Source organism: Syzygium oleosum, unplaced genomic scaffold (assembly GCF_021117445.2).
Source record: "Syzygium oleosum isolate NSW1041296 unplaced genomic scaffold, Sole_v2.1 Sole_v2.02, whole genome shotgun sequence".
Lineage (NCBI taxonomy): Eukaryota > Viridiplantae > Streptophyta > Magnoliopsida > Myrtales > Myrtaceae > Syzygium > Syzygium oleosum.
This window is the reverse complement of record NW_026607486.1, coordinates 1,968,222-1,992,007: the sequence shown is the minus strand read 5'-3', so window position 1 is coordinate 1,992,007 and position 23,786 is coordinate 1,968,222. Positions and strand designations below refer to the sequence as shown.

The window sequence follows — 23,786 nt, the reverse complement described above, 5'->3', positions numbered from 1 at the left end:
GAGAGAGAGAGAGAGAGAGAGAGAGAGAGAGATTCACCACACAATGAAATGGTTTAACTGTGATTCTTCAATTGCAAAGGAGGGTTTGCTCTGGAATTCTAATTATTTTGATCGTGCTCGACTTATTGATCCCCCATTCTAGTCGGAAGTATGACTATCTTGGTCTATTGAAATACCGGAGAACAGAACCAATGGAGATGGGCATTTGAAAAGTGGCTACCTCTCGCCAAAAATTATTTGCTTATATCATATGAAGATCCTGCGGATGGTCCTCGCAATACCCCGGGACAATAATCTCCCTGCTAAATCACTTGGTAGACTCAGTAACCGCTGTTGCGCTTCTGGAGGGAGCTGTCAACATTTTTCACATGTAGCAGCGGGTAAGCACATTGTGACACTCCGTATGTAGATAAATGCAATCGAAGTTCAACAAAGCAGTAAACAGGAACAGAGACATTTTGTCCTTCACTTGTTCACCGCCAAAATGTGTAAGCTGTTCACCATGCACCATTTGATAAAGATGCGACTTGTAGGAGAAAATTACGCATTCTCTGAAATGTATGGCTTATGTGACGCATGAACAAATTCATCACCACCAGCCTTGATATCTTATCTTTCAAATTAATTGGCTTGTGATGCATTGTATTCTTACATAAAAAATGAAGTAGGCACAGAAACTAACGACAGCTGTATCAGCATATGGACCATGTACTATCCATCAACAACCAATACGAAGGCTATATGGCTTACCTATCCAAAGAGAATGAAAAAGAAGAATCTATAGCCTCGATTACTTGGATGGTGCAAGATCAAATTAGTAATAATAGCAGAAATTTGATCTGACTTTTATGCGCAAATCACCAATTGTAGCTGGCAGCAAAACATAATAAACATAAGATGTAATTTAAATGGAAGTTTGAAAAGTTTTTTATTGCTCTCAAATCCACCACCATTCTGCACGAAAGTAACCTGTACTTTCATACAACCTGCTTTTCCTAAACAAATGGTTTTTCTATAACTTACTTTTGATGCCTGTATGGATATGATTATCTATTAGGCAATTAATGCAATGCTTGTCATGAAAAAGCGAACGACTCTCCCAGTCCCGAAGGGGAAGAGAAGTGCTTGTTTGATTTCCAAGAGTATCAAGGTAGAAGCCCAAATTAATGTGTACTATTCCTTAACCTAATCTGAATGGGTGATTGCGAACTAATAATAGGTAATTTCAAAAAGGGGACCACATGGTTTCAATGAAGAGCACATGTAGTTACACAAGCATATTTGCTCCAAATGCCCATTTCTCACCTCAGAAATAGCAGAAAGGAGGGGGAGAATTTCTTGCAAAGAAGAAATCTGATCCAGTGCTAATGATGCTTCCTCCAAGTATCTCTTTTCAACCTTGGTTCTGGATTCTCCGTTAAGCCCCTACAAGATGAAAACCCATAAAGAAAGAAAGGTTTTAGTTTGTTCGACTAACAAAAAAGTACTGGTGGGAATTCAAATATAAGGTTCCGATGACGTTCTTGTCAACTTTTATGCACATAAAGAATTTTTCGAACCTTTTAATTTTCAACATGACTGCAGCAAAAATTAGGTTTTATGTGCGACACATGAACTGCTTGTCAGTATTTAGTTGCTGACAAAGAGACAAAGGAGTAATGCTTGTTAATATTTAGTTTCTGACCAATGAGATAAGGGATGCACACTAAAAATCATTGAATTTCACTGTCAATCCCAGTATAAAATGTGTAAGCATTTACCTGACTCAAGCTTTCATTACTTGGAAACCCCGACAACAACAGCAAAAGACGGCGTAATGTTTTCAAATTTGTTATGTCTTCATCAGTCAAAGCGGAGAAGGAAAATGATGTCCCAAATGGTATGTATGATACTGCTGCAGAAGTTAAAGAATCAACCGTAGCTAGACCAAGTGCATCCACGCCCTGCGCTCAACCAGTAGTATATTAGGCAGTGTGGCATTTGATTCACTATTATATGCTATCAAGTAATTCTATCTAATCATCACCACCATCATCATCATCATCATCAATTAACTAAGTAATATCCATTTCTCAGTTTCCAGAGAGGGCATTCCACTGAAAGGGCAACTGCAATTCATCCAGCTGTTTCCAGATAGAAACTATCTAGAAGAGGAGAAGCAAAACATGACAATAAAGCGGTCTAAGCCTTTTATGCTTCTCATAACCGGACAATCTCTTGAAGAACAGAAGATAAAGTTATGAGAGAAGCGTAGCTATATTTTTTGCAGGGCCAGTTAAAGGGTAATAGTCTGACCAAAAAAACAAGTTCCCGGGTAATATGCCCTTGTAGCACTCATTCAAAACTCCCTTTTTTACATCTTACAAGCAAATCAGTGCAAGTATTGAATGTGTTTGTTTATGAGGTATACATGAACGCAATATAATGTACCTACACAATGTAAGATACGAGTCCTTACAAACTTTCCATCTCCTCACAATATTTGTCCTTATCTGATACAAGTCAAAAGTTTGTGGTAAATTCGTAAAAGTTACATATTCACAGTAATAAATATTGAACAATATGATGAAGACAAATTTTTCTATGAACTTTAAAGAAGTACACCAACAGATGTACTTGACTTTTCGTTTCGGGAACAGCTTGTTTTTTAATTAGAACAAAGAGGCAGAGCAACAACATTGGCCACGTCCATTGAACTTGATAAGCTGAGAATTTATGTGGAGGGTTTAAGCTTCTATTCTGATAAATGAGGATGAAAAAAAGTTAAAAGAAATGATTTAAGCACGTGAGATATAGAAAATGTGAGTACAAAAAAAGAAGAAGAGTGATTTAACATGGTTAACAGTTTGGCTACATAAGGTCCACAAAAAAATTCAATGGAGAGAACCTTTGTCTAAAGAAAGGAATAAAGAAAGCTCTTGAAGGTAGGTTTTAAGAATCTGAAAAGACAAAAACAAGGATGTGTGTCAAAACTGAGCTCGGCCCCTCTCCCCAGCAGCCTTCCATAGGACAAAAATCATCTTGCCATTAAAGCAATTCTGGTGTCAAAACTGAGCATAAAAACAGCGTGCTCTATCTAATGCCTAGTCATACCATAATTCTCTTTACAACAAAAAATACCATTGTGTTTCTGAAAAGCTAATCCCAAACTCCAAAAGGATGTCATACTCTAGGCATTGAGTCTCCAGGCCTTGTGTCAACAATTAGACCCAGGATCACCCAAATCTTGCAAGTTTTATACCATAAAAAGTTCGAGCACTGTCTTCTAGTTGTCTGCCCCAAGAAAAGATACTACAATTTTGATTTAGATGCAGAACCTACGACTTTTGGATGAGGACTTGAGTATTACTATCAGTTCCATGAACAGTTGAGGTCCATAAATTAAGTTGAACTGAAACATCATCTTGCTCGTCTTTTCAACATAACAGGAAAAAGGGAAACAGATGACTTAGAAACTAACCTTAGAGAATTCTTCAAGTATTATTTCCCTAACAAAACTACCCTGCCAAATTGATCACATAAACCAGTTAGAGGAGAATAAATGCTCTTCAGGCCAAAGACAGAGAATATGTAATGAAAAACGCTGGATTATACCTTTTCAGTTAATGTGAAAGAGAGAATTTGCTTGATAACCATTCTAGAATCATTTCCTTCTACCTGCCCTTTCATTAAGGCCTTCTCTGTTCCGGCACGAAGAGACTGTGAAACAAGAAAAATATTAGATATAAAATAAACTAATAAAGATTGAGAAGAAACCAGTTTCAGAATGAAAATATCAATTACTGCAATTTCAATGGTAATCTTTAAATTATGACTGTTTGCCTCCTAAATTATCTTACGGTTGCAAGATGTTACTCCTCTACAAGTGGAAAAGGAAGGTAATGCACAAGACTCAGAGAATATGGGCAAAAACCTATCAAAGCAGAAAGGGAGCTGAGGAAGGAGAGGGGAAAGTGCTTACCTCAGTTAGAAGAGATTCCAGGCGATCAACACGAAAAGAACCATCCTGCAAGAATGGATTGTTGGCATTAGGATTGTCCTCTCACACCGTACATACTAGCACCTTCTCATTTCTAATTTCAAAGGACAAGTCTTACATAGTTACCTCATAAAGAAGAGCCTGCAGAGAGGACTTCAGCTTGGGTGAGCTGTCAGATAAAACTTTTCTGGCAATCCATGGGTAAGTGCTGCCCAAAACTTTATAATCTGGGTTGAGGCCAATTGCAATTCCCTCCAATACAGCAAGGCTGGAAGAAGTAAATTATGCAGAGAATAAGGACAGTCGTTAATCTTAACAACACAAGTAATCAAGAGAAGCATCTTCATGTCCCACAAAACTCCAACCATGCAGGAAACCAGACAAAGTTTCCACCACCCTTGCATGATTACCTTCTGATAACAAGAGAAAAGTATGAAGGTATTTGAAACTTGAACTTGTACCTGTCATGAATGATAAATTGGAGGACATCAGTCTCATTCAGAAACTTTACAACCAAGTACCAAAATTTTACATGCATGCGTAAAAAATATCCTATCATTCTAACTGCTTCTTAATTCTTGTTGGCCTAGATGTAAAAGCAAAAGAAAAGCTATGATGATCTTAAAGACAAATTATACAGCACCAGATCTTCGGACTGTTCCAGTATCTAACTTGTTAAACATGTGAAATGTGCACCGACACTGTAACATTTAGATGATAAGCAGCTGGTTATGAACGGAAGAATCCTTCAAGAAAAGTTCTGGTCTCAGCTTCTAAAAGTGTAAAGTTCCTTAAATAATTGACTTCCTTTACAACTCCACTGTATATGATTGTAAAGCATGGCATATGATGTCAGACGGTTAATGCTAGCCTTGTTTCTCTCACAATTTTTTTCCAACATTCTCCTAAATTGATTTCAGATATGATCCACCTTCATGATAGTCCTTTAAAATGAATAGGTCTTGGCACAATCTAAATATTAAACCCTATATCTTTTTTTCTAAGATTCCTCAACCACTGAATTTGTTGCCCCCAAATCTCTGATATAATATTACACCTGTCAACCAGAATGTGTATGTGAGATGAAAATATCAGTTCTAAATCAAGGTGGTGGGAAGGAGCTTACATGGTGGCTCCTAGGTTCCCCAAGAGGTCACCAAAACTTATGTTGCGGATTCCCCTAGCAACAGCATTTTGGAAAACACCTAGACGGAAGTGAATATAAGATTGAATAAAATGGATCTCTCCAAGTGGAAAACCATGATTTCTCACCCGTTAAAGCTTTTGTGACAGCTTCCTTGTCTGCAGTAGGTGGAAGAAGCCTGCAAATATTGTAATTGTACATCCCAGAAATGTAAGAAGGTTAAACAAACTACCATATGAGAAATGGAAGAGGAAAGCAACAGTTATCCTTGTTTTAGTACGGAAGTGGTAATGCTAATCATACCCAAGAGTAACAAAGTCCTTGCTTAGAGCGACAAAATCACGATTTACAAGATGAAGACAGGCTTCGATAAATCCATCACGTAATTCCTGTTCAAATTCACCCATCATACCGAAATCTGGTTGGAAAAAATATCAAATTCCACTCAGTCAATTGAAAACTTACATTGCACATGTATGTTTCAAGATTAACATACATTTTTCACATTTGGCAGAGATTATTGCATAATTCAGTGACAAACACAATGATCATGTCATTAATCTCCTCCGACTCTGCTAACGTGCAAGAAATAGATCAATCGGAGGCATACATGGCAGATACCCAACAAACAACACAATGCAAGTTATGCATGATGATGCCAATGCAAACAAAGCCATAAACGTTACTCATGAAAAATTTGCCCCGGCATTTTCACAAGGATGACTCTTGTGAATAATTTAGTAACTACTCATTCTCTAATACCACCTATTCCACCATTTTGTGTTTGTGAATAAGCCTGCTCCACCAAAATTTATTTATATTAACCCCAAACATTTTATTTTATAGCCAGGGTAATACATACAAACGAATATCGATTGGCATTATACAATATTTAAGGCACATACCTAAATAAGCAAGTTTCCCATCATATGTCCGAAGAAGATTGCCAGGGTGAGGATCAGCATGGTAGAAGCCATATTCCAAAAGTTGATTGAATGAGCAGTAAACTCCAACCTGTTAAAAACATGAAAAAGGTCCCACTAATATTGAGCCCAAGACCTCAAGTAGTGTAAATCACTCATTGCCAAACAATATCAACACTATTGTAGTTAGAGAAGTGACCTCAACTAAGTAGAGATCCTTAACTTCAGACAACTTTTGTCCCTGCAACAAGCGAAGGATGCAAGCAAAAGCATAAGCAAACTAAAGAAGAAAACTAGCCATGTTCAAATGGAAAGATCTTAGGATAAATTCCAAATAAGGACCCGGAGTGCCTTTATTTTCTCAAATAAGGACCTAAAGTAGACCTTGTGTCAAATAAGGACCTAAAGTACACTATTTTTTATCAAATAAGGGCCTGAAGTGGTTATAACAGTTTCAAATAAAGGCCTCAACCCGCCGGCTCGCTGGCCGGTCAAATTTTCCGGCCGATCAAGGGCATTTTTGTCCAAAAATAATTTTAACATAAATTTTAATTTAATTAAATTAAAAGTTAAAAAAAGTTTTTTTAAAAAAAAAAGAAAAAAACAGGGGGAGGGCTGCCCTGTGGCCGCCGCCCCATCAGCTGGTAGCCCTCATCTTGATTTTTTCTTCTTTTTTTAATTTTAATTTTTTTGAGTTTGTTTTTTATGGAAAAAAACACAAAAGGAAAAAAAGAAAGAAACAAAATTAATAGACGAAAATACCCTTGACTCCAGTGAGGTTAGGCCTTTTTTTGAGACTGAGATGGCCATTTCAGTTCCTTATTTCAGACAAGGTTCACTTCATGTCCTTATTTGAGAAAATGAGAGTACTTCAAGACCTTATTTGACACAAGGTTCACTTCATGCCCTTATTTGAAAAAATGATAGCACTTTGGTCCTTATTTGAAATTTTCCCAAGATCTTATTAAGGACTTCTGCAAAGCACAAGCAACTCCAGTGATTGTCAATTTCCCACTTTCGGTGATCAATAAATAAAGGGAAAAGTCACGAAAAAAACCCAAAACTATGCTCATCGTGACACATTTACCCTGAACTTTTTTTTTATGATATCAAAAACCCCAAACTATGCCCACTATGACACATTTACACCAAACTTTTTCTTGTGACATAAAAAATCCCAAATTTGTACCTCTGTGACACATTTACCCTGCGTCAAGTTTCCGTTAGATGATTATTCAGCCAAAACAACGTCACTTTTGTTTCACTTAAGCCACGTGGGTGCCATGTCAACATTGTTTGCTTTTTGGCGTCCATGTAATAAGATTTTTAACGGTTCTCATTAACATAACTTTGACGGAGGGTAAATGTGTTCTACAAGTATAAGTTTGGGAATTTTAGGGTAAATGTGTCACATTGGGCATAGTTTAAGGCTTTTGGTGGCTTTTGCCCATAAATAAAAAAAAATGAAAGTATTACTCTTATATTCACCTATGACACAATTTTTGCTGTTTTGGGGATATGTATGTTTAACATTGTTTGTTTTCCCCTCCAGCTTCCTCACTTTCCACGAGATTAGTAGAGACCAATCCTAAACACAATAACCCGAGAGATGATTTTTCTGGAATATGCAGGTTGCATATTAACCCTAAGCCTATACATACTTCCTTTAATCTCAATAAAAACATTCTCTCCTTTTCCAATAACATGGTATCAAAGCTCAACATTCCTACATGAGAGAAGACAAGGCATTTTTGCCAGTTCTCCTAGTCAGCCGCACCAAGGCGTCTCTTTTTCTTTGCTTGCTGTCCAAGCTGTCGTCTTTCTTCTGAAATGAAGAAAAACGAAGCTGCTGTCCCATTGACGTCAACACCCGTCTGCTGTCCCGTGCTGTTCCATTGACGTCAACGCCCTCACTTCAGCCAGACAATGTGTTTTGATTAGTATTGAGTTGTTTGTGGTGATGTGATAATTAGATCACAAAGTTGTGGTGGTTGGGTGAGTTTCGTGTTTGTTCGTGGTGTTGTCATTGTGGTGGCCGACTAGTCAACTAGGTTTTAGATAGTCGACTAACAGTAAGTCTGCAAAGCAAAAGTTTTTTTGAATCTCACCCTTTAGTGCTCAGTGGTGTTGTGGTAGCATGTGGTATTTTATTCTTGGCTTGTGGATATGTCTACTGATCTAGCAAACTCTCCGTCTATTATTTTGGGAGTGATTCCTCCTAATGTTATCCCTGGTTCAGGATCTTTTGGTACCTATCATAGTGGTACCCATGGTATGACAGGCTTACACACTACCTTGGCTAAGTTGGATAGTACTAATTATGCTACTTGGTCAATGGCTTCTTCTACTTTAATTTATGCTAATCGCCAGTCCAGATGGCTTGAAGAAGAACAACCTACAGATACAGCTAATCAAGAAGAATGGTAGGTCACTGATGCTACATTGCATACTCTTTTATGGGGAAGTATGACTAAATATGTCCGTCATCTTTTCATAGATTAAGCGACAGCTCATGAAGTGTGTACAAAATGTGCGTTACTCTATTCCGGACAGAATAATATGAGTCGAGTTTGCGATATGAAGGAGGCTTTATTTGAAGCTAAATTTGCGATGCCGGGTTAGTAGAGTATTATGCTTATTTTTCATCTTTGTATCAGAGTCTCAAATCCTACTTTCCACCGCTACCACGGTTACTCAGATGCAGTAACGAGAAGCAGACATGGTGGTAGTCCTCTTTCTACGAGGTCTTGGTCCATATCAGAGTGCTCTTCGGTAACATATTACTTCTCTTGGTTCTCTACCTTCCATTGAAGAAGTGTACTCTCGAGTTGCTCATTACACTCCTAGTCCCAAAACTTCAGCCATATCAGAAAGTAGTGCTATGGCAGCTTCTGGTGGCCAAAGAGGTCGTGGTTGTGGTAATGGTCGTGGAATTTAGAACTCAGATGGTTTTAACCGTGGTCGTGGCTGTGGTGTTCAAGGCCGAGGGGCTCCTTGTGGTGGTAGTAATAGTGGTTTTACAGGAGCTCGTGAGGGACGCTTTTGTACTCATTGCCAGCTTACAGGATATACTGTTGATTATTACTATGATCTCCAGCCTGAGCTACGGGGTCTACATGCTTCTATTGATATTGAGCCTTGGTCTCCTTTGTCCGGACCTCCTTCCGAATAGAGTATGATGAATTTAACTCGTGCGGAATATGATGAGCTAATTATGGCACAACACCATGGTGTTCCTTCGGGTCTCGTGGCTACTTTGGCACAACACAATGATCCTACCTGTCTTTTGTCCACTACAGCTACTCCTCGTCTTTGGGTTACTGATTCGGGTGCCACTCATCATATGACTGGCGATCCATGTCTTCTTACCTCCACCTCGTCCATTCCTTCCACTTTAGCCACTTTGGCAGATGGCTCTTAGTCCAAGGTGACAGGTTTAGGTTGTGTATCATTGAGTTCTTCCTTGTCCTTACTGACTATTTACCATATTCCACACTTCCCTTGTAATCTATTGTCTGTCAGTTCTATTACCTGTTATCTTGACTGTGATATTATCTTTTCTTCCTCGTTGTGTGTTTTTCAGGATCGGAAGACTGGACGCCGAATAGGTGGTGGGCGTGAGGCTGGTGGATTGTACCTTCTGGACCCTGAGATTATTGCTGCCGCCGCTACCGTTCAGAGGAAAGGTGTGGATGACTCTTATCGATTACATTGTCGCCTCGGTCACCTCTCAGCAGACGTACTCCGACATTTTCGCTTTATGTCTAGTTCTAGTTTGATTGTGAAACATGTCAGTTGGGTAAGCACCATCAGGTGTATTTGTTTCATCCATTCTTTATCTCCTAGATTGGACAAATTATCACCTCGTGTCGAAAAATGTGTATTCGTCGGTTATTCTCATACTCAAAAGGGCTATGTCTGTTATATACCTACTTGTCGTCGGGAGTATATTTCTGCTGATGTGACGCTCGTTGAGGATCAGGCATATTTTAGCAATGTTTCTTCTCAGGCGCCATCGACAATGGATCTTTTGCCACCTTCCACACCTTATCAGTCATTGCCGCCGACTCCAACTGTATCTCCCACTACTTTTCAGCCGGAGCCACTGCTAGTTCCTTCTACTGATGCTTCGCCCGATTTAGGATTACCTACACCAACTCTTATTCAAGTCTATACACGTGGTCCTCGCTCTATTTGGGGTCATGCCTCTCCACTAGCGGACGTCCCACCACCACCTCCAGCCTCGGCTTCTGATCCTCTTCCACTAGCTCTTGATTCTGCAATTGCTCATTGTACTCGGTCTCGGTATCTTCTCTCATTTTGTGTCTTATCATAACTTAAACCCTGAGATGTCTCTCTTTGTGTCGTCCCTTGCATCTATATTTGTGCCCAGTAGTGTACAGGAGGCTTTGGTCCATCTAGGTTGAGCTCGTGCTATGGAGGAGGAGATGGTTGCATTACATCATAATAAGACTTGGAAGCTGGTCCCTTTACCTCTTGATAAACAATTGGTGGGCTGTTGTTGCGTCTTTGTCGTCAAACACCGTCCTGATGGTTCAGTTGAGTGCTTAAAGGCGCATCTTGTTGCGAAGGATTATACTCCGACTTCTAGTATCGACTATGATGAAACTTTTTCTCCAATGGCCAAAATTCCTTCCGTTCATATCGTTATTTCTTCGGCTGCCTGGTTTAAGTGGACTCTTCATCAGCTTGATGTCAAAAATGCATTCCTTCATGGTGATCTTCACGATGAGGTCTATATGGAGCAACCACTTGGGTTTGTTGCTCGGGGAGGTGTGCCGGTTGCAAAAAGCCTTCTATGGACTTAAGTAATCTCCTCGTGCTTAGTTTGGCCGCTTAAGTGATGCGATTATTACTTTTGGCATGCATCGGTGCAGTGCGGATCACTCCGTGTTTAGTATGTCCTTTCTTCAAAGGGGTTTGTTATTCTTGTTGTTTATGTTGATGCTATTATTGTTATCAGAAGTGATGTTGAAGGTATACAACGGCTCAAGCAGTTTTTACAAAAGAAGTTTAACACTAAATACCTGGGTCGTCTTTGATATTTTCTTTGGCATAGAGGTTGCCTATTCCGATGGCACTATCGCTCTCTCAGCGAAAGTATATTCTTGACATTCTTAAGGAGGTGGACTTGCATGACGCTAGGCCTGGTGACACACCTATGGACCCTGGGGTGAAACTTGATAATGAACACAGAGAGCTTCTTCATGATCCAGAGAAGCATCGCCGGCTAGTAGGCAAGTTAAATTATCTCACTATTACTAGTTCAGATATTTCCTTTGCTGTTACTGCGGTGAGTCAATTCATGAGCTCTCCCCGGACTACTCACTGCCAAGCCGTCCTACAGATTGTTCGCTATTTGAAGGGAGTTTCGGGTCAAGGACTTGTATTCCATAATCAGGGTCATCTTCATATAGCTGATTGTTCTAACCCTAAGTCTTTGGAGGTGACAGCATATTTTGATGCAGATTGGGCCGATTGCCTTATGGATCGCCGGTCTACTTTTGGCTACTGTGTCTTTCTTGGTGGTAGTCTTGTGTCATGGAAAAGTAAGAAACAATCCGTTGTTTCTCGATCTAGTGCAGAAGCCGAGTATCGTGCTATGGCTAATGTTACAGGTGAACTTCAATGGGTTCGAATGTTGTTAGCTGAGATCGGACTGCCTATGACTGGAGCATCTACTCTTCATTGTGATAATCAATCTGCTATTCACATTACCAGCAATCCGGTGTTTCATGAGCAAACGAAACATATAGAAGTGGATTGTCATTTTGCTCGGGAAAAGATGAATTGTGGTGATATACAGTTGGTGCACACATGTTCTGACGAGTAGCTAGCAGACATTTTCACAATGCCTCTTCGATGTGGACGGGTTTCATACATTTGCCACAAGTTAGGCCTTTTTGATATGTATGCCCCAACTTGAGGGGGAGTGTTGGGTTATTACTTATTATTCTATAGTTTAGCAAGTTGGGGTTATTTATGTAATTGTACAAGGCCTAACCCTAAGTTTATAAATACTTCTTTTAATCTCAATAAAAAATTCTCTCTTTTACCAACAACACATTACTTACCAATAATTCAAACCCAAAAGGGTGTAACAAGTTGTCATCACCACAGAAGAAGTAAACATTAGTCCTACGTATGTACCTAATTCAAAAACTCAAATGCTTCCTTATCTCATCAATAAAATGCAGCTAAAGTAAAACTCACCGTAACAAAGGATAAAGTAGATTGAACTTCTAACACAGTAGTCATATTCTAAAAAGGAGAAAGCATGATGAAGAAATTCTACCTCTATCCACTCCATCGTCAAGACCCTCCTAGTTGTGTACTCCACGTACATCTCTGGAACTACAACATCTGACAAGCCTCCATAAAGCTGCCTGCCAGAACAAGTAATGGAAAATCTTGAGGTGCCACACTAATAAGAGTCAATAGCAATACATTCAAGTCACAACCAAACCAAGTCCGCTGAAAGAATTTTCAATTTTACTCAACAACATAATTAGACCACCATATCAAAGTAAAATGTATATCAGTTAAGTCACTTCATTCCCTTCCATTTATATGGTATGCTAATATTTGATAAATGACTTGTGGAGGTATTATATTAGGGGAAATTTCAAAAAAAAAAAAAGAACAATGAGGAGGAGTTGGAGAAAGGCATTGTGACATTCATTTGGTGCAACAATAGTAAATCATAAGATACTTGCCATTAGAAGATATTTAATCCCATAGAGGAGCTTGAGAAAATTTAGAAAGGACTAATCCTATATTTTATGGCTAGATATCCAAGTCAGTAGCATACATATCTAATGGCGGGGAAATAAAATTTCAATGTGGCAGGCCTCTTCGCAAGCAGTAACCAACTTAGGCCTCTCCATCAAACTCCCTTTTGCTGATACAAAAGTCAACTAAGAATATGCCATGCTCAGGTACAAGTGAAATTTAAAGACATCAACATAAAAGTTTTGGACTTGTTGGATATACTATTTAAAAGTCCTTTTGCATCTTCAAACATGAATCTATCAGGCGATATGCTCCTTATACCAAGAAGGCTACTCTTCAGCTCAACAAAGCAAATTGCAAAAACAACTTTTTTGAAGTATAAAGGGTAAAGTGGTCTTCAAGACCTTTAGGGCTTATTTTGATGTATATATTGAACTTTATTGAATAATACCAAATACTTTTCCCTCTCACATGGTATCAGAGCAAGTATCTTAACCCTAGTCGATGGAGCAACCACTCGCCGCCATCGATCACTCACTGGAACAGCTTGCCGCCGCCGTTGACCCACCTCGCGCGAGAATTTGTGGGTCGTGGAGACTCTTTTATGTGGTGATATATTTTCAATTATGTTGGATTATTGAACTGTTGAGGTTGAGGTGCCAGAAGGAAAATATTTCAAGAATTTTTTTATTATTATTGGAGAATGGGTGATCCTGCGAGGAATAAAACTGAGGGTGATCCTGAGAAGAATAATCCTGTGATGACTAAGGTGAAATCCTCTTTGCCTGATCGGATTACTGATAAGAAGCTTGAGGGTAGTTCTAGGTTTCATCAATGGAAGAAAATTTTGAAACTTTGACAGGCAGGAATCAGCATAGGCACTTAACTGAGCCTAAACCCAGAGATTATGCAACTTGGGATGTTATTGATGCATGTATCCTTGGTCAGATATTAAACTCTATGGAAAGTAATATAGTTGATCTAGTAACTCAGATTGACACAGTTTAAGAAACATAGGAGTATTTGGATGTATTATATTCTGGCCAAGATAACCTGTCACGGATTTATGAGCTATCGCAAGAGTTTTACCGATTTGAAAGTAAGGAACGTTCTATTACGTAGTACTTTGCTGATTCTAAGAGAATGTATGAGGAGCTGAATGTTGTTCTCCCTATTTCAGCCAATGTTCAGCAAATGCAACTTCAAAGAGAGCAATTGGCTGTAATGGGATTCCTAGGAGGTCTTGATCATGAATATAAAACTGTTAGGTCTAAGATTCTTGGAGGAGAGACTATTGCATTACTCATAGATACGTTTGCTATGGTAGACAATTCAACTCTTGTGTCCCAGTCTCGAATTGGTAGTGGTTGTAGGAGTGATGGAGGAAACCGTGGAAGATATAGTGGACGTGGTGGTCGAGAGGGAGGCCGAGGCACAAGAACAGGGAGAGGCCAAGACCAACATCTTTATGGACAATCTCACGTGTCTACTGAAAACTAAGGACAGCATGGACTTGTAATTACTGTGGCAAACCTAGTCATATTCAGAAATTTTGTTACAAGTTACATGGAAGACTAGGGCAGCAACAACAGTTTGCAAATATTGCATCTGATCTTGATCTCCCTATTGCTCATCGCAAAGGTACACGTGCTTGAACTCAACATTCTATTGCAAACTTCATCTCATATTCTTATGTGTCCTTTTCGGCCGTTTTTATCTACTGTTGAACAATATCTTGTCCACGAGTTTGTATCTGAGGCATTACAAAGTTCCGACCGGAGGACAGTGTTGAAAACCAGATCCGGATATTTTAGTTAGTAGTAGAAGTTTAGTTATTTTGTTTCCAGATTTTCAGGATTTTGCTTGTTAGCTTTTAGAAATTTGTTTCCTAAGTTTTAGGGTGCTGATAATTTTTTTTTCAACCAGCAGATACTAACAAGATTTATGGCTAGTATATCTGGCTTTTTGCTTCGGTAGTTAGCACAAAATAATTAGCTGGACGAGCAGCTATAAAAGGCCAGAGGCCTCATGTAATTTCGTAGTCCTTTCTGGAGAATAAAAACTTAGAACAATTTCTCCTAAATTTCTGCAGACAGCAATGGAAGAGGAATTATAGGCCCTCCAAGTTAATCAAACTTGGGACTTGGTACCCCTTCCTTTAGGCAAAACTGCTATTGCTTGTCGTTGGGTATTTGCTGTGAAAGTCAATATCGATGGTTCTCTTGCTTGTTTAAAAGCAAGACTTGTTGCAAAAAGGTATGCTTAGGTGTATGGGATATCTGGACACTTTTTCTCCTATTGCCAAACTTACTTCTGTTCGTATTTTGATCTCTCTTGTTGCCACATATAACTGGCCCTTGTTTCTATTTGATGTCAAGAATGCTTTCTTGCATGGTACTCTTCATTAGGAAGTTAATGAAGCAACCTTCGGGGTTTGTTGCTCAGGGTGAGTCTAGGGGACTAGTCTGCAAATTAAAAAAGTTTTTATATGGTTTGAAGCAATCCCCACAAGCATGGTTTGGAAGATAAGGTTGTACTTTCTTTTGGACTATATAGATGTGAAAATGATTACTCTTTCTTTTACAAATAGTTGGGGGAGGCAAGCTATTCTTGATTGTGTATGTTGATGTTATTATCATCATAGGAGATGACTTGGTTGTATAGTTGAACCAAAGATCTATCTTCAGCAATAGTTTTAGGCTAAGGACTAAGGAAAGTTTAAGTATTTCCTAGGAATTGAAGTGACGCAGTCACAGAAAGGTATTGTTCTGTCGCAGCGGTAATATGTCTTAGATTTGCTCACTGAGACAGGTCTGTTGGGATCAAAGCCTCTTGATTCACCCATAGAACAAAGGGTTAAACTAGATGCTAAGGGAGGAGAGATTCTTGATAATCCTAAGAGATATAGAAGATTTGTAGGTAAGCTAAATTATCTCATAATTACTCGACTAGACATTGCCTTTCAAGTTAGTGTAGTAAGCCAATTTCTATCTTCCCCTCGTACAATCTCATTGTAATGCAATTATTCGGATATTGAGATACTTGAAGAAGACTCCAGGGAAGGGAATTATTTACCAAAACCATAGTCATAGCAGAGTTGAAGGATTCTCTTATGCTGATTGGGCAGGGTCTCCAAATGATAGGAGATCAACTACTGGCTATTGTATCTTGGTTGGAGGAAATCTGGTATCATGGAAGAGTAAGAAACAGAGTATTGTTGCTTGCTCTAAGCCGAGTCAGAATTGAGCCATGGCATGAGTGACTGAATTAGTATGGATTCAACAACTATTGACTGAGTTAGGCTTTAAAGCTGCAGTGCATATAGCTTTCAACCCCGTGTTTCATGAGAGAACAAAACACATTGAGGTTGACAGTCATTTTATTTGAGAGAAGTTGCATAGTGGAGTGATCCTTCCCAATCACATTCAAACCGGTGATCAACTTGCAGACATATACTAAACCTCTGGGTAATGGGAGGATAGAATATATTTGTAACAAGCTGGGCATGATTAATATCTGTACTCCAGCTTGAGAGGGAGTGTTAGAAGTATAAAGGACAAAGTGGTCTTTAGGACCTTTAGGGCTTATTTTGACGTATATATTGAACTTTATTGAATACAAAATACTTTTCCCTCTCGCAAATAGCAATAAGTGCTGCTCAAATAGGAGTCTAAGTCACAAAACATACGTCACAAACCCTATAACTCAGGCCTTCAGATATTTAAGTTCAGATCATTCCACAAATCACTTACCTGAATTTGATTCCATTATTTGCTTCTTTCTGGTAGTCCATCTCCTGCATTTAATGGATTACCTGTATTCAATAAGAAGCTCTAAGAATTTCTCTTGTTGAACCAAAAGAAGTTGGGAGCGTAACACTGATATGTAGACTTAATCAACTACCAGACACATTGAAGGTACAAAAACCACCATTCGAATGGCCACAGAAAATAGTTCTATTAAATATTATCACCTCAAGGAAGTTGATGGTGCTGAGAAAGAGCATCTAACGCCTATTTTGGTTTGCAACAAGAGGAACTACTTTCAAGAATGTTGTCTCCATCATTCTGTTTACAACAGGACAAATTTGCGCAAGTCGATTTCTTTTTTTCATTTGGTACATTACAGGTGAAGCTATCTAGGCATAAACGTGGATTTAAACTATTCTTGTAATTTTGACCATAATGTCACAACCAGACTGGTAACAACCAGATTCGTGACTGGTCCTACTTCAACTGGTTCATCTCTGTTTTGTTTCTCTAACTTTTCCTTCTTCTCTTGAAATCTGTGCCTATTACTCCTATAGAACCAAAACAGCAAATAGACTACTATACAACCCCCAGCAAATTCAATTATGATGGTCGTGACATGAAAATATGGTGCCAAAACTAGAGGGAAAAACCATCAAAAAACAAGACGCGGCAGAGTGTGACGAAAAGTTTCAAAAGAATACAAGAAATGATTTCATACTATAAGCTTTACCAACGACTTTCATCTTCAACATTTTGTTGCAACAAAGCACATTATTATGTCTCTTGTCATGTGCGACCTTAAACAGCTAATACAATACAACAAACAGAATGAAGCATACCCGAAAAAGACTTGATGCCCACTCATCAACAACTGCCTGCAGGTAATGCATAGTTACTGACCACAAGTATCTTTGTTGGATGCTAAAATCAGTAGTTATGGGATAAATAGAAGCTGCTATCTGAAAAATTCTCTTATTCAATTCCAGATGTTAAGAAATATGCTTTACAGTACTGGACCATTTCCAAACAGCTTAGCTTTTAGTTAGGACAAATACTTGCATGACATGGTACTAGAGCACCTGTCGTAAGTTCGAATCTTACCTAGGTCATAAGGTCGTAGTAATATGCGCAGGCAAACGTTAGAAACGCGCTTGTATACACTATAAGCCAACAAGTTTTTTGGGACAAATGGTTGCCAGACACAGGCCATCCAATCTTATGTCTGACATAGAAATATCCTGGAGGAAATAAAATTTTGGTACCTTTCTACAATTCGTGCAAAAAATAATTCATCCAAGTCAGAGATAGCTCCTTACTGGAAGATCAGTATTTAACTGGCGAACTTTCCTAATCAGTCCAGCTAAATATCGTAAGATCAAAATGTCCAAGGCAATAGCAGCTTGTACTCCGGGCCGCTGTACCTTCACAGCGACAACCTTTCCACTGTATCGAAGCCTCGCCTGATAAACCTATAAAGCAGAGAGAGAGAGAGAGAGAGAGAGAGAGAGAGAGAGAGAGAGAGAGAGAGAGAGAGAGAGAGAGAGATGAGTATGAACATGATTTTTATCCTCACAAGTAACCTTGCTTGTGTTTTGATTAAAGAAACTGGATATTCCTAACAGGACTAGTAATCAGCATCCTAAATGACACCAGATATAAGCAAGTACAAGTGCTAACCTGCCCGAGGGAAGCTGCGGCTATGGGCTCTGGTGAAATCTCCAAAAATAGCTCATCAATAGGAACCTTAAGTTCTTGTTCTATCGTGTTGAAAGCAACATTAGTAGAAAATGGAGCTATTCTGTCCTGCAACAGAGACAGTTCATCCAGGTACGAAGGAGGAATCAGATCCTGCCAGTAGAACACCAAGAGATGAGCACTTAACACAATATATTTTAATAAATAATAGCGGTGGCTGTGAAATAGAAGGGCCTTAACCAAAGGTGATCACCATTGATGTTTAATTTCTCATGGGACGTGCATGTGTCTCAAAGCTTAAGCAAGAATCATATAGAAAGATATAGATGCACTTTTCTCAACACATTATCTCATTGAACATTACCAAACTAAGCTTATAATTTCCCTTGACTGACTAAATACATATAAGTTCAGCAAGATGGGACGGTTAACGTAATTATTCTACCAAGATTTGAGAAAGAGGTTTATGAAAAGCTGCATGATTTGGCATAACACACATGAAGAAATACGTACAATATATATTAAAATTAGATGTCCAAAGATGGACAAGCATTATAAGGAGGGATCTCACAACTGCTGTAAAATCAGTAACATCTCATCGTAATAAAGAATCACACTCCGCCAAACTTTTGGAGTCAGTAACTGCCCATCAAAGTAAAGCATGTGATTCAGTGTATACTTCTTTTCATTAGTACCATGTTCTCACAATGATATCCCAATTCCCTTAAAAGTTACGGAAAAAAAAATCTCTTTTATTACATTCCAGCATTTACTTCATTAAATGTGGAAGGCATGCCCTCCTCTAAAAGTACTTTGTCTTCAAATGAAAATACATTTGCCTGGATGAAAGAGTAAATGAAGAAACGAATGAAATAGGATTGCTTTACTTACTGGCCGAGAAGATATAGCCTGAGCAATTTTTACATATGCCTGAGTCAATAAGACAAGAAAAAGATATTGGTATAAGATATCTAGACTAAAACTAAGAGAGTAGGTATCCAACATATATTGCAGACGTCATCACATGTATTGTTGGATATGATATCATTTCATACAATTCACCTAAATCTCAAGAAAAGGTATCCAACATGATCATGAGACATCAAAGACACGTTTCAGTTGACCCCAACCGATTTTACTAAAGCTATGTTGGTTGAATTGAACAGTCCAGAGGAGGAAAAGCTGAAAGCCCTTAGCCCTTTTATAAGAAGTCAAGTCGCCACTTCTACTGTGACAACATTCCAATATCTTTTGTTCTGCTCCGAGATGGGCTTTGGGGGTGTTTGGTTCAGCTTTGGGAAGGGGCTTTGAGCCTCGAAAGCCCCTTCCCAAAATGCTGGGGTGTTTGGTTCAGCATTTGGCCTAGCATTTGGCCAATGCTAGCATTCCAAATGCTGAAAGCCCAAAGCTGGTCCGGACCAGCCTTGGGCTTTCAGCCTTTGCCAAATGCTACTGTTCATGCATCACTGTTCATCTTCTTCGGCGAGGGAGGGCGACCGGCGCCTGGATTGCGCCGGCGAGAGGCCGACAAGGTCGCCTGACCCGAGCGGCCATGCCGCGGAGGTCGCGCGCGACCGCCCGGGCGCCCGCCCGGCTGGGTCGCGCCGCTTTGGGTCCGGCAGCGACCTCGAGCGGCCGTCGCTGGGTCGCTGCGACCTCCCGAGGCGGCCGTCGCTGGGTCGCGCGACCCCGCCGAGTCGCCCCCGGCCTCGGGCGGCCCGTCGGCGGCGGCAGATCTGGCTCGCCGGGGGTCGCCCGACCTCGGGCGACGGCCGCCGGCGCCAGATCTATCTCGCCGGCGGCCGTAGGCCATCGCCGGCGGCCGGCTCCGGCGATGGGTAGGTTAGTTTTTTTTTTTTTAATAAATAAGATAATTCTCAAAGTCCATTTGCAAAAAAAATTCACCAAACACTATATTTTGGCCAAAGTAGCTTTACAAAATATTTTTACCAAATACCATTTGCATTTCCCCAATGGGCTTTCACCCAAAGGTATTTGCATTCCCCCGAGTAGCATTTTCAAAGTTGAACCAAACATGCCCTCTGAAGGAGCTACTTTTGCCTAGTTTAACGAAAATCTAATCTGTTAGTTCGAGTATCCATTTAGCCCCATATGTGACGGCTATCAGTTTAGAAGTTCGAATCTAGGATCAATCAATACAATAGCCTTTCTTTAAAACCAATTTAATGAATGGGCTTTCACCTGATGAAAACAATACCTGTTAAGGTGCTTTAATAACAGCTAACTGATGAGAGCAAAGCAGACTTCTGGAAGCCAATGTGCTTTAGGAGAAAATCAACGAAATAAAGCTTAAAATTATAACATTACCTGAGTAACAATTTTCTGGAAATCAAAGATGGTAATAGTGTTTGAGAGAGAGACAAAATACTAGGAGAAAACTCTGAAAAAGCCCGAAATTTATTTGTATAACGTACCGGACCTAACTCAACCAGTACGTTCCGAAGTTCTTCTGCTCTAACCTGCAAGCGAATGGAAGTAAAACAGAGTCATTCACCAAAAGCCCACATCTATACTCATTATTGTGAAGTTTGACAGAAGATCAATTTTCATTTCTGAAAATATGATCCAACACTTCTCAACAGAGGGAAAAAGACAGATAAACAAAAACTACAGAGAAAACACTGGTTATCGTGAAGAAAAAGAGGAAAAAACCTGTGATAAGTGATCAATAGATTAAATCGTGACTGAAGATAGTAGCAGCCAGTTTCAATTAATACCGAGAGCAACCTTGTACCTTTTGATGAAACAATTCCCAAAATTTTCCTCCTGGAACAGACCAATATTCAACCAAGCAGAAAGGCATTTAGGACAAATAGAAACATTAGTTATCAAGAAGAAAAAGATGACCGAAATGTGAAAGAAAAACCAAAAAGGTAAATTTATAAAATAAAATCAAGTGGAAGCAAAATGGGCCTAATTCCCTATAAAACCCAACTTTAGGTCTACTCCCAATCGTGCCTCAAATTTTTTTCGGTCCCAGAAAAAAATCCCAAACTTTAGACCATGTCTCAAATCTACCCCGAATTTTACTTTATTTTAAAAAATCACAAACTGTCAATCTATTCTCAAATATACCCCGTGGTCCGGTTCCAACTTGACATGGCATTTCCACATCGATAACAAATCCATATCAGCAAGGTGACATGGAAATTTATCTCTAAAATGAGACCGTTCTAAGATATGAAAATTAAGAACGACTAACGTGGTTTTCGAACAGAGGGTTCAAGGGAGAAGATTTGGAACTAGAGCAAAAATTGGTGATTAAAAAAAAAAGTTTGGCGTAGATTTGGGACTGTAGCTAAAGTTGGGGTTTATTTCTTAGATAAAGAAAAATTTGGGACAGATTTGGACCGGACCTAAAGTCTTGGGTTTTTTTCTAGACAAAAAAAAAAGTTTAGAGAACCGAGGTTTTTTAGGGAATCAGGTCAGACAAAATGAAAAGTAATTAAATAATTCTTCAATTTTTCACGAAAGAGTAGTGACATCCATAGGATCAGTTCCAGTTAGCAACCTCAAAGATTAAAGTTGAAGAATTCAATATTATGTCTCCAATCAATGAGAAGGGAGGTGATGAAAGATAAAGAAACGAGAACATTTTGTCCTTCCTCCAGACCACTGTTAAGCATATGTTGAATAATCAAATGAAAAGCTAAAGTTAGAGATGAAGGACAAATTCTAATGAAGCTCATATTAGCTGTTTTCAGCTACTAGCAGCAAACTTACGAGAAGGCAAAATCGAAGCTCAAGAGGCGAACCTCAAACATCTGATCGGATCGCTCCATAAGGCCGTCCAGGTAACGCGACGCGAACCACCTGCCGAAGGTCGTCGCGGTCTGGAGAAGCCGCCGGAGCAGAACCAGAGGCTTGCGCCTGTAGACGGAGGCAATCTTGGCGACGTCGTAGTCCGTCAGCGAGTCGGCCTCGGTCGCGCTCAGCTCGAACAGGTACCCCGACTTCTCCGTGAAGGCGTCGACGGCGTCGCCGCGGGGCGCGGCCGCCGACGCCGCCGCCGGAACGGGGCGGCGGTCGGAGCGCCCCGCGCGGAGGAGCCGGGCCGGAGCGCCGGGGCTGAGCCCGCGGCCGCGGTCGGGATTGGCGGGGGGGAGGACGAGGCGGAGGGGCGGGGAGGGGAGGTGCAGCGCCATTTTTGAGTCTCGGTCGGTCCTGCTTCGGCCGTTCGAGTTCGGAGATGGTGTATGGATTGGGATTACAGCGTGTCCGCCATTGAAGGACGTGAATGGTCGCAGAAGAGAAGCAGAGAGCGAGCGGGAGAAGGAGAAGGAGAAGGAGAAGGAGGAGGGATCGTGCAAGTTAACGGCTCTCGCGTGGTCCTTTCATTCTGTGTTCTTGTTATCCATTTTGAGTAGTGAATCGGATTTTTCTGAATTTTTCGAAAAACCTTCTCTCCCGAAGAAATATAGATTACGGTACTTTAATAAAAAATTGTTATAAGTATTTGTGACGACTAAAGTTGCTTTATATGCGCTGTACCACAATAAATTGATCTCTCGAGCGTCGTCAAATTGGTGTGTTGGCTTTGCATCACCAGGATCATATGGTCCACGTGTTTAAAATATAGAGAAAAAACCACCAAAAACCCCAAACTTTGCCATCTGTGATACATTTACCCCGAACTTTTTTTTGTGACACCAAAAACCTCGAACTTTGCTTTTGCTTTTTGTGACACATTTACCCCAATGTATTTAATCCATGGGCATTTTTGTCTTTTTTGCTTTTTTTTTTTTTTTCCTTTCCGGCGAGGGGGGCCTCGCCGGCGTCGGGCGAGGGCGAACCTCGCCCGACGCCGGTGAGGGCCGCCCTCGCCGGATCTGACGAGGGGGGCCCTCGCCGGCGTTGAGCGAGGCGGATCCAGCGAGGCCGCCCTCGCCGGCGTCGCGAGGCCGCCCTCGCTCGCCCGGGCGAGGACGACCCTCGCCGAGCGCGCGAGGTCGACCTCGCCGAGATCGGGCGAGGCGGACCTCGCCCGACGCCGCGACGGTCGCCCTCGCACAGGCGAGCGAGGGTTGACCTCGCCTGAGTCGGGCGAGGCCGCCCGCGCCGGATCTGGCGAGGGCCGCCCTCGCTCGACGCCGGTGAGGCCCCCCCTCGCCGGAAAGGAAAAAAAAAGAAAAAGCAAAAAAGACGAAAAACGCCCATGGACTAAATACATTGGGGTAAATGTGTCACAGATGGCAAAGTTCGGGATTTTTGATGATTTTTTCCCTAAAATACATCTAAAAAATCGTGATACAAGCTAAGGGGTGGCCCACCGAGTCATGCTCGAGCCAGAATGGTCCGAGCACACTAGGCCCGACTCGTTGTGCTAAGCTTAAGCATGAGCCATGCCAACCCGCGTGCTAGTCTGGGAAAGCACACCTACGACTATGACCACGAAGGTCGACATGAATTTCTTTATCTAGTATAAATATTTTTATGCATTGTGCTGATTTATGTGAATAAAATTTATAGATAGCAATGGTTTGTTTATTAAAAACATGTATTTAGTTTGTTCCACTTCT

General features: G+C 40.4%; 1 protein-coding gene across 4 annotated transcripts; it reads right to left on the bottom strand.

The window, feature by feature from the left end:
- Positions 1 to 49: 49 nt before the first annotated feature.
- LOC115684658 (uncharacterized aarF domain-containing protein kinase At1g71810, chloroplastic) lies at positions 50 to 22,594 on the bottom strand. 4 transcript variants are annotated; one of them, XM_056308241.1, is made up of 21 exons: positions 22,023 to 22,594; positions 20,682 to 20,726; positions 19,138 to 19,176; positions 18,229 to 18,354; positions 17,868 to 18,020; positions 17,391 to 17,426; positions 16,552 to 16,595; positions 12,363 to 12,453; positions 6,246 to 6,287; positions 6,029 to 6,137; positions 5,427 to 5,541; positions 5,252 to 5,301; positions 5,106 to 5,184; positions 4,390 to 4,440; positions 4,106 to 4,247; positions 3,962 to 4,006; positions 3,595 to 3,699; positions 3,461 to 3,502; positions 1,761 to 1,943; positions 1,306 to 1,425; positions 50 to 351 (listed from the first exon to the last, which is right to left on the bottom strand). In XM_056308241.1, the coding sequence occupies exons 1-21, from the start codon at positions 22,410 to 22,412 to the stop codon at positions 247 to 249; spliced, it is 2,112 nt and encodes a 703-aa protein (XP_056164216.1). In that variant the 5' UTR covers positions 22,413 to 22,594; the 3' UTR covers positions 50 to 246. The 4 variants fall into 4 exon arrangements, with proteins under 4 accessions (XP_056164216.1, XP_056164213.1, XP_056164214.1 ...); XM_056308238.1 differs by having other exon boundaries at positions 18,229 to 18,399; positions 22,023 to 22,593; XM_056308239.1 differs by lacking the exon at positions 17,391 to 17,426 and having other exon boundaries at positions 18,229 to 18,399.
- Between the last annotated feature and the right edge of the window lie 1,192 nt (positions 22,595 to 23,786).